The following is a 12,672-nucleotide window of genomic DNA, read 5'->3' as shown; positions in this document are numbered from 1 at the left end:
GATCTGCTTCTACCCATCTGGGCCCCACATATTTTTTTTGACTGGGCCTGATTTGGGGCTTATCTGGGACCCAGCATAAACCCATCTAGGAAAACATATTTGGGGCCACCATGGAAACTGAGGACAAAATTAGCTGGACCCCAGTTGGGTTTCCCAAGTGGGCCCCAAATATTAGCCCTGCTGCTCCCTATTTGGGCCCCACATATGTGTGTTGACTGGGCTGGGTCACACGACCCAGGACCATGACAGGAGGCTGCGGTCTGTGACCGGCTCCCGGTGCAGACGGCTCCCTGTTATAATGTTTCCTCACTTGGCTCATGCGAGCCCAGCCCAATTTTTACTCTTTAAGTGTGCGCGTGTGTGTGTGTGTGTGCGTGCGCGTGTGTGTGTGTGTGTGTGTGGGGGGGGGAAGATATGTGTGTATTCACATCATATATGTTAATGAGAGTGCGGGGAGTGAGTTAGAGGGTGGGGTGGGCTGCTTTTAACTATGTAAAGCACTTTGTGCTACATTTTTTTTTTGTATGAAAAGTGCTTTATAAATAAAGATTGATTGATTGATTGATTGATTGATTGATAACAGTTGTATTGATGTATAGCAACTTGAAATGCTCCCAAAAATGGCACTACAGCATGTAAAAATATAAAGTAAGCTCTGGCGAACTTGGTTCTATGGTAGGTCTTAAAGGGTTAAACAAATAATGAAAGGATAATGAAAGAAAGTTTAATGTGAAATTACTGAATTATATGAAATATTATGGCTTTGTCTGCCAGAGTGTTTTTCTTTAAACTACTTGGGACACTGCCTTTTAGTGATGTCACTAAAAGGCAAGGTTCTAATGTTGTGTTGCCATAGTCTCCGGAGTTTACTTTTAAAGCTCACTTACAGAACTGACTTATACAGCTTAGTTAGAAAAGTCAAGCATCCAGACATTTGAAGGACTATTCACTCATTAAGGTGACATTTTCTATTTTAAAAGTTCTCAAAAAATTCAGATGAAAAAGGAAACAAGAAAAGTTACGACTGAGGCAGATAAGAAAGATCCAGGAGATCAAAGTAAGTAAAAAAAAAAAAATCCCCCAAATAACAGAATCGACATTTCTAACAATGTTGAGGCTCTGTGTATAAAACGATTCATTTTTAGAGGATTTAAATCCTGGTTTTGATTGAAACTAACCTAAGTGCAACATGTCTAATCAAAGAAAGGTTACTGGGGCACTTTGTCTTTTGGTAAAATAATGTGACAAGTTTATTCTTGGACTGAGCAGTGAAAACAGAGCAACAAGTGTCATCAGTATCTAGACTTAGTAGATGGACTCGTGTTGGTGTGTTTTTTATCAAAAGGATAAACTTGTTATTATATTGTAAGCAATACTAATTAAAAATTCAGTGACATCAAAATCCTTCTAGTCCTGATGTCGAGCGCTCTTTTTCACTAATGTGTTGTTGTTGTTTATAGATTGTAAGAGCAGGATGGCTAAAAGAAAGGCCAGTCCTGAAAAAACGACCCCCATAAAAAGAAGGAGGGTCACTGAGCAGGCTGGTCCTTCCACCAGCTCAGATGCTCATGTGGTCAGGGGAGTCAAGCGAAAGGTCCAACAAGATGAAGCGGGGACAGCCAACACAGCAAAGAAGCGTAAACTTCTTGACCATGTGAGCGGTGACAAGGGGCAGGCATCTTCCTGGTTGGACACTGGTAAAGGTAGGCTAATTAGTTGAGTGAGGGGTAGATTAAGTGTACATCTGGTTGCTAGTTTGAAGATATTAGTGTTTGGGAGATATTTGTGTCTATTATCTAATAAGCTGACGTGCTTTTGGTGTTTTCCACATCTGCAGACTGCAGCATAGAGATTTCAGAGAGCTGCAGTAAAAACAAAAAGGCTGGCAAAAGGAAAGCTGCGGGAGACACCAGGGACCCACCTAAGAAAAAGAAAGTGGACCAGGACAAAACCAAAACTGTTGCCAAAAAGTCAGTGGCTGAACAGAAACGTAAGTAGCAAGCAGCTTGGCTTTTATATTCAGGTGAAGAGCAAAATGAACATTTAGGGTACAGCAGAGAGTAATTTGTGTGACAGCTGTAGTAAAACCCAATTTGTGTTTGTCTGTTTAGGTGACTTCCAAGCGAGATACGTGGAGGAGCACCGGCTTGGAGAAGGAGGGTGTGGAGCAGTGTTTGCTGGCTACCGCATAAAGGATCATTTACCAGTAAGTGTTCAGATGGTGGTAGTAAGACAGGCAGTAACGCAGATAAGGGATAATATCGTAAGCTGTTTTACACCTTTAATTATGTCATACTGAGGAAATGCTCATCAATGCCCTGTGTCTTTTAGGTGGCCATCAAACACATCCCAAAGGGGAAAGTGTACTGCAAAGTGAAGGTAAATATGCAAGACTTGAATTGCTTTTACATTAGTGGATTGCATGCAGCGTTCACCTGTGGAACGTCTGTGCCTCATCATCCACTTTGTTGAAATATTTCAGGATGATAAAGGGAAGAATGTGTCAGTGGAAGTTGCCATCATGCTGAAGCTTGCAGCTGAAGCAGATGGATCAGTGGAAACATCAGCCCCAGTGTCTCTGTTGGAGTGGTTTGACTTTGGCAGAGAGCTGATCCTGGTGATGGAGAGACCTGTCCCCGCTGTGGACCTGGATAAATATATAGAAGAAAATGGAGGATTTTTGCCAGAGGACAAGGCCAAGGCAAGTTGACTTGCTTTAGAAGAGTCTTAGACTGTACATCATTCAATCAAAGCACAGAGTGTTAGAGAAACATTAACCCATTGATTGATTATTGTCTTTTTCATCGTTTCCAGGTAGGGCTGGGCTATATCATACCATTCACGGTAATACCGGGGTAATTTTGGGCAACGATAGGAAAATGAAATATCGCGATAGAATATGGGTAAAACGCGCATGCGCAGTGCCTTTGTTTACATACGCACATGGCGGTGACGCCGCATGAATTCTGGTTGTGTTTACTGACCTCAAAACGATGACGCACAATGAGAAGAGCGAAAGTGGATCGTTGAATGAAACGGATGAACCAGAACTGGTTTGTAAAAATGCTGCAACTTTAGTGGTGTGGAACTGGTTTAGCTTTCGTCCGTCAGATACACAACAAAGCACAATTTTTGGGAGCGAATGCTAGCGGGGCGTCGTTATTACCGTGTTGTTTGGAAAATACGGCACACTTAAAATCAATCCTTTGATTTTTCTGAAACTCGACAGTGCCCCTTATAATCCCGTGTGACTTATGTATGAATTCTGGTTGTGTTTACTGACCTCAAAACGATTTTATGTACACGGCGACTTTGCTAAGCTACAAAGCAGCACCGCTCGATGGATTGTCGGAGCATTACGGCTATCGTAGGCAGGCGCCTCGCGGAGTGATACGTACTGCACCTCAACATTATATTACCGTATTGTGTGTGTATAACCTCTTTTTAAGTTTTGTGGATATTATACATGGTTATGCTGAGGATATGTCGGCCAATTTCCACTGGAAATGCCTTTTGGTTAAACTGTCAGCAAGGAATTTGCACTGTTACATTTTTATATAACTTTAATGGACATAAAAAAACAGCTGCTTGTTTAAGTGAAAATACATTGATGGGGTTTTTTGCACTAATAGTTGTGGAGTTGTAAAGTATTTTGTCTAGTGTCAATTATATCGTCAGTTATATCGTTATCGCAACTTTTCAAATGTATATCTTGATAAATATTTTTGGTCATATCGCCCTGCTCTATTTCCAGGTCATTCTGAAGCAGCTGGTTGATGCTGCGAAGCACCTGGAGGATAAACACATCTTTCACCGGGACATCAAGAGTGAGAACATTCTAATTGAGACCGGCTCAGATGTACCGCGTGTTCGTATCATCGACTTTGGACTGAGCTGCTTTGTTAAGGAGCAGTCGCAGTACCGCGTCTTCTATGGTAACATATTCTGCTCTTGCTCTTCACAGATGTCACAATTTTCGCCTTTTGTTTTAGAAGAAATTGCAATTGTGTCTGTTTATTAGGTACAGAAATTTACTCCCCTCCCGAGTGGTACGGGCGCAGTTGCTACAGGTGTGGACCCACCACGGTATGGCAAATGGGAGTGGTTCTGTACGAAGCGCTTCATGCGGGAGACTTTAACACCACGAGCTTCCTCAAAAAGCGCCTGAAATTCAAAAGACATCTGTCCAAAAGTAAGAAAACGTCACACTTCAAGACTGACTGATGGCTTGGACCACTGGAACTATCATCTTCATGTTTTTTCTCTTTCCTTTCTTTCCAGACTGCCGGGATTTCTTGGACGCGTGTTTAACCAAAGTCCCGGAGACGCGGCCGACGCTGGAGGAGCTACAGCATCACACGTGGCTGAGATAAGCATATCACACACACACACAAACACACACAATTCAGACGTTATCATTTATGTGTGATGTATGAATTACCTTGCTTTTTTTCAGGAAATAATTTTTTTAATTGGCCCACTTTAAATTTCAGTGTTTTGGAATTCCTGTAACCCCCCCAGCCATCCCAGGAAAGGGGATCTCTCTTTGAATGGGCTTTCCCGAGGTTTCTTCCCGTCAATCTGGCCCCCCCAGGGGAGTTTTTCCTCGTCTTCATAGAGAGCTTGGGCTGGGTCAGGAGCTCCATCAAAACTGTCTTTATTTAATTACTCTAATGTAATCATATACTTTAAAGTAATCAAATAAAAGACAGTAAAAATCTGAAGACTTGAAGTAAACTTCCATTAAAATAAAACTTGTTTAATTCATCTTTGCTGAGGATACTGTGTTATTACTATTTCAAGGGTCAGAACCGGTGCGATACTGGTACCCATCCCTACCCATCACTAGGGAACAGAACAAACCAGACATCAATTACAACAAAAATGACACTAAACAGTTGTGTTTTGTTTTAACTTTAACATATCATAATTTGATTGGTAGCAACTTTTACAACTACAGTGAGCCAATCACTCATAATTCCTAAACATGTCAATCAGGTAGGAATGAAGTAAGACATTAATAGAAATAAAGAGTTGTATGCTGACATGTAGCCCTTTCCTTGCTTAAATCATTAATATTTTTGAAAAATGAATCTGTGAGAAGACATAGCTTATCAAGATAGAACCATCTAACTAAAGATGAACCAAACTGTTCACAGTTTTATCTAACTCTGTTTTTATAAAGGCTGGTGACCCCTGTTATAGAGTCTGACAGCTGCAGGGATTATATACAAATACTCAACTATACCAGAATTAAACCAGGTCTAAATAAAAAGGAGTGAGTATCACTACAAAGATTAACCTACATTGGTCCTAATACCAGTTTGATATCAGCAAACACCGAGAGCATACATATGGCACCACAGCCATGCTATCGTTGCAAACACTGATAACAGCATAAATTGAATTAAATCAGGACTTGATGAGACATTTCGAGTATCACTAGAAATATTATAAACAGTTGTCTCCGTACCACAGTTTGCTATCAGTAAACACCAACGGCATTCATTGATGGCATAGCACATCCATGTTAGCGGTCTATAAACGATAGTTTAGCATATTAGCACAGGTATCAATAAAGGACTACCGTATTAAACACTTTTACTAACCTCAGGCAGACGGACAGGCGCTCTGCAGGTGGGATTGAGCGCCTGTAGTCGGTGTCTAGGCGGGCGATTCTTGGACCAACGCGGGACAGCAGGTCCTCAAACTGGGCGAGGGGAAGACGGCGATATCGCTGAAATCGGCCGTCATCCAGGCGCAGCTCCTGGAGCAAGTGTTGAAACTCACCAAACTGCTCACGCGTCTGGAGGACCTGATGGACCCAGGTACGGCGAGGACGTCCTTAACGCCGCTGCTCTGCTCTGCACAGTAAATAGAGAAGGGAGACTCTCTCTTCAAACGCTAGCTCGACAGCTGACAAAGATACCGGTCTGGCACAACTTCCTCCCACATTTCCGGTTCACGCACGTCAAAATATGCAATTTTGAGGCGCGATGGATTTTTCTTGGTCACGCGTTGAGGTGCGAATGTGCACGCGTCAAATTAGGGGCGTTTGGGGCGTTTTCGTTCGCGTCTATCGCGTTCAGTGTGAACACACCGTTAATGTTTTGCTTTTATTCCCCTTGTTTTTTAGTGTATTGCATTTATAAAATGAGGTTGCTGTTGTAAAATGTGTGACTTTGGCATATCCTTTAAGTGTGTGAGCTCTCATAAAAAGAAAAAAGAGATTTGTGGGATTAAAATATAATTACATTTTATCATAAGAATCAAGAATCGCACTAACTGTACCATGACATAAAACATGTGGCATTTTACCCAGCTAACTATTTTAATTGGAATTATGTTTTGTAAAGTATATTTTTTGTTTTTATTTTTTGTTTTTGAAGGCTCTGATAGGATGAATTTCTTAGACAACCAAGAAATTGAGGCACTAGTAGCTAACACTGTATTTTAAGCGAAAGCATAATTCTGGCAACCACTACCAATCAGCAATCAGAAAACAAAAATAAAAATAATGATGAGGAAAATGCAAATAGTTCATCCAATCTGGGAATCACATCAGCTTTAAGTAAATCATGCTAGCTCACTGCATGTGACAATCCCACCACCTCCTAACAACAGTATGTTGCTGTCATTAGAAGGACTACATTGTGTGATTATTTCAACAAGTGTCTGAATAAAATTTGACCAACTAATTTAGTTTGTGTGGCTATTTCTGTGTGTATAGATTAATAAAATGATTAGGTTCCATTCAGTAATCCAAATCAAGTGAGTAAACTTTGGAAATAAATCAAGAGAGGATACATACACATAATTCGGTAGTAGAATGACTTTTAGCAGCTATATCTTGAAGTAATCATTTTCTGTATGGCTTTATCATCTCACATAACTGTGGAGGACATTAGGCCCCTCTTTTAACAAAAGAAACTGTTTATTGGGCTTGATTGCTATTTAAAAGTCGGTGCTATTGTTCAGATATTTTTTCTTTTTTTTACAGCCCATTTTTTGTGCTTGTTGCATTACAGTTTTACTAAAGTAAATGACTCATTGTCTTGATACATGCTCAATCATCCAGGTAAGTACATCTTTTTTCTGTTAATATTTTTTATATGGACCAGCCTGTATCCTTATGATGTTAAGACTGCTAGATGAGCTGTTAGTGACACTGAGTTAGTCATGACTATGCTTTCTGTGTTTTTTCTCTCCCCTTTTGGTATCCTGTTCCTGCTGGATGAACCACTTCATCTGATGACTCCGCTGCGCTATCCTGCCTGGTAGATTCTCCTTGCTGCAGGTGTATGCTTCTGCCAGCTGGATGCTGTTACTGGATAGTACACCGTTCCAATGGCGCGGTAGGAACAAATTGAAACACACTAAAAGAAAAGGGTTATTGCTTAAAATTGTGTTTTAATAAATGTGTTAATGTTAATTAAGTGTTCATTGTGTGCTGGAGGTCCTACTGGTCCTATGGTGGAGCAGCTACTACCTCTCCTTTAGGAAACTTGCCTCTGATGGGATACAGATATTTGGGACACATTTCAATTCTTGTAAGGGTTTAAAAAATACACAAACTTGGAAGAGTTGGCTGGATTTGTACAAAATGAGATGGCTGGCAATGGAAAGATGCAATTCGATTGTTACATGTTTAACCCTTTAAAGCCGGTCGGAGCAGGCACGCTCTGTTTTGCGTAACTATTTTTAAATCCCTGTAGAACCGGGAACCGCGTAAGCTAGCGCAATAATTTTTTTTGCATATGAAACCAGAGTTGTACTTAAATCTTATGCCATCGGCTTGTCCTAGGTCATGGTTTCCTTACACATATAGCTTTGCAAAAATTGCATAAAAGCGCTTGCGGGAACAAAAACATAATATTCCAGAAACACGCTTTGCCGATCCGATCAGCTGTTCGTAACACTTCCCACATTGAAACAGACGTCAGCGCGAACGATCGCATGTCCACCATTTCCTGCCCGAAACCGGAAGTGACGTCATTTTCGCGGAAAATGTAGTTTTTTACTTGTAGGCCTTAAGAGCCTATACTGGTGTTTTTATAAGTCATGTTTGACTTTATGCTTTTCTGAATAGTTTCTGGGATGCTTAGAACTCGAATTGCACTGCTTAAAATAGTTTATTTTGATGCACATGCTGTTTTCTTTGCAAATTTGCATCATAGGATTGTTTTTCGTTATTCCTGCAGTATGTAAAAATTGGTGTATCTCAAAAATAAAACTATGAAGACACTCAAAATAAATTTCCTGTTGTTGTAAACTATTTTTTGCAACTTTTTTGTATTTAAAGTTTTGAGGGATAAGCCTCTTAAATTTCTCCAAGTAGAAATATATTTAAAAAAAACCAAAAACGATTTTCAATTTTTTTTGTAGTTTGTTGCACTTTTTTGCAATTAATGTAGTTACTATGGACTTAATGCATACATATTATTAAAATATGGGCTATAACAGTTGTATTGATGTATAGCAACTTGAAATGCTCCCAAAAATGGCACTACAGCATGTAAAAATATAAAGTAAGCTCTGGCGAACTTGGTTCTATGGTAGGTCTTAAAGGGTTAAACAAATAATGAAAGGATAATGAAAGAAAGTTTAATGTGAAATTACTGAATTATATGAAATATTATGGCTTTGTCTGCCAGAGTGTTTTTCTTTAAACTACTTGGGACACTGCCTTTTAGTGATGTCACTAAAAGGCAAGGTTCTAATGTTGTGTTGCCATAGTCTCCGGAGTTTACTTTTAAAGCTCACTTACAGAACTGACTTATACAGCTTAGTTAGAAAAGTCAAGCATCCAGACATTTGAAGGACTATTCACTCATTAAGGTGACATTTTCTATTTTAAAAGTTCTCAAAAAATTCAGATGAAAAAGGAAACAAGAAAAGTTACGACTGAGGCAGATAAGAAAGATCCAGGAGATCAAAGTAAGTAAAAAAAAAAAAATCCCCCAAATAACAGAATCGACATTTCTAACAATGTTGAGGCTCTGTGTATAAAACGATTCATTTTTAGAGGATTTAAATCCTGGTTTTGATTGAAACTAACCTAAGTGCAACATGTCTAATCAAAGAAAGGTTACTGGGGCACTTTGTCTTTTGGTAAAATAATGTGACAAGTTTATTCTTGGACTGAGCAGTGAAAACAGAGCAACAAGTGTCATCAGTATCTAGACTTAGTAGATGGACTCGTGTTGGTGTGTTTTTTATCAAAAGGATAAACTTGTTATTATATTGTAAGCAATACTAATTAAAAATTCAGTGACATCAAAATCCTTCTAGTCCTGATGTCGAGCGCTCTTTTTCACTAATGTGTTGTTGTTGTTTATAGATTGTAAGAGCAGGATGGCTAAAAGAAAGGCCAGTCCTGAAAAAACGACCCCCATAAAAAGAAGGAGGGTCACTGAGCAGGCTGGTCCTTCCACCAGCTCAGATGCTCATGTGGTCAGGGGAGTCAAGCGAAAGGTCCAACAAGATGAAGCGGGGACAGCCAACACAGCAAAGAAGCGTAAACTTCTTGACCATGTGAGCGGTGACAAGGGGCAGGCATCTTCCTGGTTGGACACTGGTAAAGGTAGGCTAATTAGTTGAGTGAGGGGTAGATTAAGTGTACATCTGGTTGCTAGTTTGAAGATATTAGTGTTTGGGAGATATTTGTGTCTATTATCTAATAAGCTGACGTGCTTTTGGTGTTTTCCACATCTGCAGACTGCAGCATAGAGATTTCAGAGAGCTGCAGTAAAAACAAAAAGGCTGGCAAAAGGAAAGCTGCGGGAGACACCAGGGACCCACCTAAGAAAAAGAAAGTGGACCAGGACAAAACCAAAACTGTTGCCAAAAAGTCAGTGGCTGAACAGAAACGTAAGTAGCAAGCAGCTTGGCTTTTATATTCAGGTGAAGAGCAAAATGAACATTTAGGGTACAGCAGAGAGTAATTTGTGTGACAGCTGTAGTAAAACCCAATTTGTGTTTGTCTGTTTAGGTGACTTCCAAGCGAGATACGTGGAGGAGCACCGGCTTGGAGAAGGAGGGTGTGGAGCAGTGTTTGCTGGCTACCGCATAAAGGATCATTTACCAGTAAGTGTTCAGATGGTGGTAGTAAGACAGGCAGTAACGCAGATAAGGGATAATATCGTAAGCTGTTTTACACCTTTAATTATGTCATACTGAGGAAATGCTCATCAATGCCCTGTGTCTTTTAGGTGGCCATCAAACACATCCCAAAGGGGAAAGTGTACTGCAAAGTGAAGGTAAATATGCAAGACTTGAATTGCTTTTACATTAGTGGATTGCATGCAGCGTTCACCTGTGGAACGTCTGTGCCTCATCATCCACTTTGTTGAAATATTTCAGGATGATAACGGGAAGAATGTGTCAGTGGAAGTTGCCATCATGCTGAAGCTTGCAGCTGAAGCAGATGGATCAGTGGAAACATCAGCCCCAGTGTCTCTGTTGGAGTGGTTTGACTTTGGCAGAGAGCTGATCCTGGTGATGGAGAGACCTGTCCCCGCTGTGGACCTGGATAAATATATAGAAGAAAATGGAGGATTTTTGCCAGAGGACAAGGCCAAGGCAAGTTGACTTGCTTTAGAAGAGTCTTAGACTGTACATCATTCAATCAAAGCACAGAGTGTTAGAGAAACATTAACCCATTGATTGATTATTGTCTTTTTCATCGTTTCCAGGTAGGGCTGGGCTATATCATACCATTCACGGTAATACCGGGGTAATTTTGGGCAACGATAGGAAAATGAAATATCGCGATAGAATATGGGTAAAACGCGCATGCGCAGTGCCTTTGTTTACATACGCACATGGCGGTGACGCCGCATGAATTCTGGTTGTGTTTACTGACCTCAAAACGATGACGCACAATGAGAAGAGCGAAAGTGGATCGTTGAATGAAACGGATGAACCAGAACTGGTTTGTAAAAATGCTGCAACTTTAGTGGTGTGGAACTGGTTTAGCTTTCGTCCGTCAGATACACAACAAAGCACAATTTTTGGGAGCGAATGCTAGCGGGGCGTCGTTATTACCGTGTTGTTTGGAAAATACGGCACACTTAAAATCAATCCTTTGATTTTTCTGAAACTCGACAGTGCCCCTTATAATCCCGTGTGACTTATGTATGAATTCTGGTTGTGTTTACTGACCTCAAAACGATTTTATGTACACGGCGACTTTGCTAAGCTACAAAGCAGCACCGCTCGATGGATTGTCGGAGCATTACGGCTATCGTAGGCAGGCGCCTCGCGGAGTGATACGTACTGCACCTCAACATTATATTACCGTATTGTGTGTGTATAACCTCTTTTTAAGTTTTGTGGATATTATACATGGTTATGCTGAGGATATGTCGGCCAATTTCCACTGGAAATGCCTTTTGGTTAAACTGTCAGCAAGGAATTTGCACTGTTACATTTTTATATAACTTTAATGGACATAAAAAAACAGCTGCTTGTTTAAGTGAAAATACATTGATGGGGTTTTTTGCACTAATAGTTGTGGAGTTGTAAAGTATTTTGTCTAGTGTCAATTATATCGTCAGTTATATCGTTATCGCAACTTTTCAAATGTATATCTTGATAAATATTTTTGGTCATATCGCCCTGCTCTATTTCCAGGTCATTCTGAAGCAGCTGGTTGATGCTGCGAAGCACCTGGAGGATAAACACATCTTTCACCGGGACATCAAGAGTGAGAACATTCTAATTGAGACCGGCTCAGATGTACCGCGTGTTCGTATCATCGACTTTGGACTGAGCTGCTTTGTTAAGGAGCAGTCGCAGTACCGCGTCTTCTATGGTAACATATTCTGCTCTTGCTCTTCACAGATGTCACAATTTTCGCCTTTTGTTTTAGAAGAAATTGCAATTGTGTCTGTTTATTAGGTACAGAAATTTACTCCCCTCCCGAGTGGTACGGGCGCAGTTGCTACAGGTGTGGACCCACCACGGTATGGCAAATGGGAGTGGTTCTGTACGAAGCGCTTCATGCGGGAGACTTTAACACCACGAGCTTCCTCAAAAAGCGCCTGAAATTCAAAAGACATCTGTCCAAAAGTAAGAAAACGTCACACTTCAAGACTGACTGATGGCTTGGACCACTGGAACTATCATCTTCATGTTTTTTCTCTTTCCTTTCTTTCCAGACTGCCGGGATTTCTTGGACGCGTGTTTAACCAAAGTCCCGGAGACGCGGCCGACGCTGGAGGAGCTACAGCATCACACGTGGCTGAGATAAGCATATCACACACACACACAAACACACACAATTCAGACGTTATCATTTATGTGTGATGTATGAATTACCTTGCTTTTTTTCAGGAAATAATTTTTTTAATTGGCCCACTTTAAATTTCAGTGTTTTGGAATTCCTGTAACCCCCCCAGCCATCCCAGGAAAGGGGATCTCTCTTTGAATGGGCTTTCCCGAGGTTTCTTCCCGTCAATCTGGCCCCCCCAGGGGAGTTTTTCCTCGTCTTCATAGAGAGCTTGGGCTGGGTCAGGAGCTCCATCAAAACTGTCTTTATTTAATTACTCTAATGTAATCATATACTTTAAAGTAATCAAATAAAAGACAGTAAAAATCTGAAGACTTGAAGTAAACTTCCATTAAAATAAAACTTGTTTAATTCATCTTTGCTGAGGATACTGTGTTATT

General features: G+C 40.6%; 2 protein-coding genes across 3 annotated transcripts; both read left to right on the top strand.

The window, feature by feature from the left end:
* Positions 1–996: 996 nt before the first annotated feature.
* On the top strand, positions 997–4,373 carry LOC146616450 (serine/threonine-protein kinase pim-1-like). The gene is made up of 9 exons (XM_085373865.1): positions 997–1,057; positions 1,461–1,703; positions 1,838–1,990; positions 2,112–2,206; positions 2,332–2,379; positions 2,483–2,701; positions 3,755–3,935; positions 4,022–4,192; positions 4,282–4,373. Exons 1-9 carry the CDS (start codon positions 997–999, stop codon positions 4,371–4,373), a joined length of 1,263 nt encoding a protein of 420 aa, XP_085229991.1.
* A 2,945-nt stretch (positions 4,374–7,318) lies between these two features.
* Positions 7,319–12,253, top strand: LOC146616449 (serine/threonine-protein kinase pim-1-like). 2 transcript variants are annotated; one of them, XM_085373864.1, is made up of 9 exons: positions 7,319–7,355; positions 9,341–9,583; positions 9,718–9,870; positions 9,992–10,086; positions 10,212–10,259; positions 10,363–10,581; positions 11,635–11,815; positions 11,902–12,072; positions 12,162–12,253. In XM_085373864.1, exons 1-9 carry the CDS (start codon positions 7,319–7,321, stop codon positions 12,251–12,253), a joined length of 1,239 nt encoding a protein of 412 aa, XP_085229990.1. The 2 variants fall into 2 exon arrangements, with proteins under 2 accessions (XP_085229990.1, XP_085229988.1); XM_085373862.1 differs by lacking the exon at positions 7,319–7,355 and adding an exon at positions 8,877–8,937.
* Positions 12,254–12,672: the final 419 nt, after the last annotated feature.

This window comes from Diplotaxodon limnothrissa, linkage group LG16 (genome assembly GCF_057381915.1).
Source record: "Diplotaxodon limnothrissa isolate DT_005_m linkage group LG16, D_limnothrissa_male_GT1.1, whole genome shotgun sequence".
NCBI lineage: Eukaryota > Metazoa > Chordata > Actinopteri > Cichliformes > Cichlidae > Diplotaxodon > Diplotaxodon limnothrissa.
Note: the sequence above shows the minus strand (reverse complement) of the source record. Positions and strands in the feature narration are given on the sequence as shown.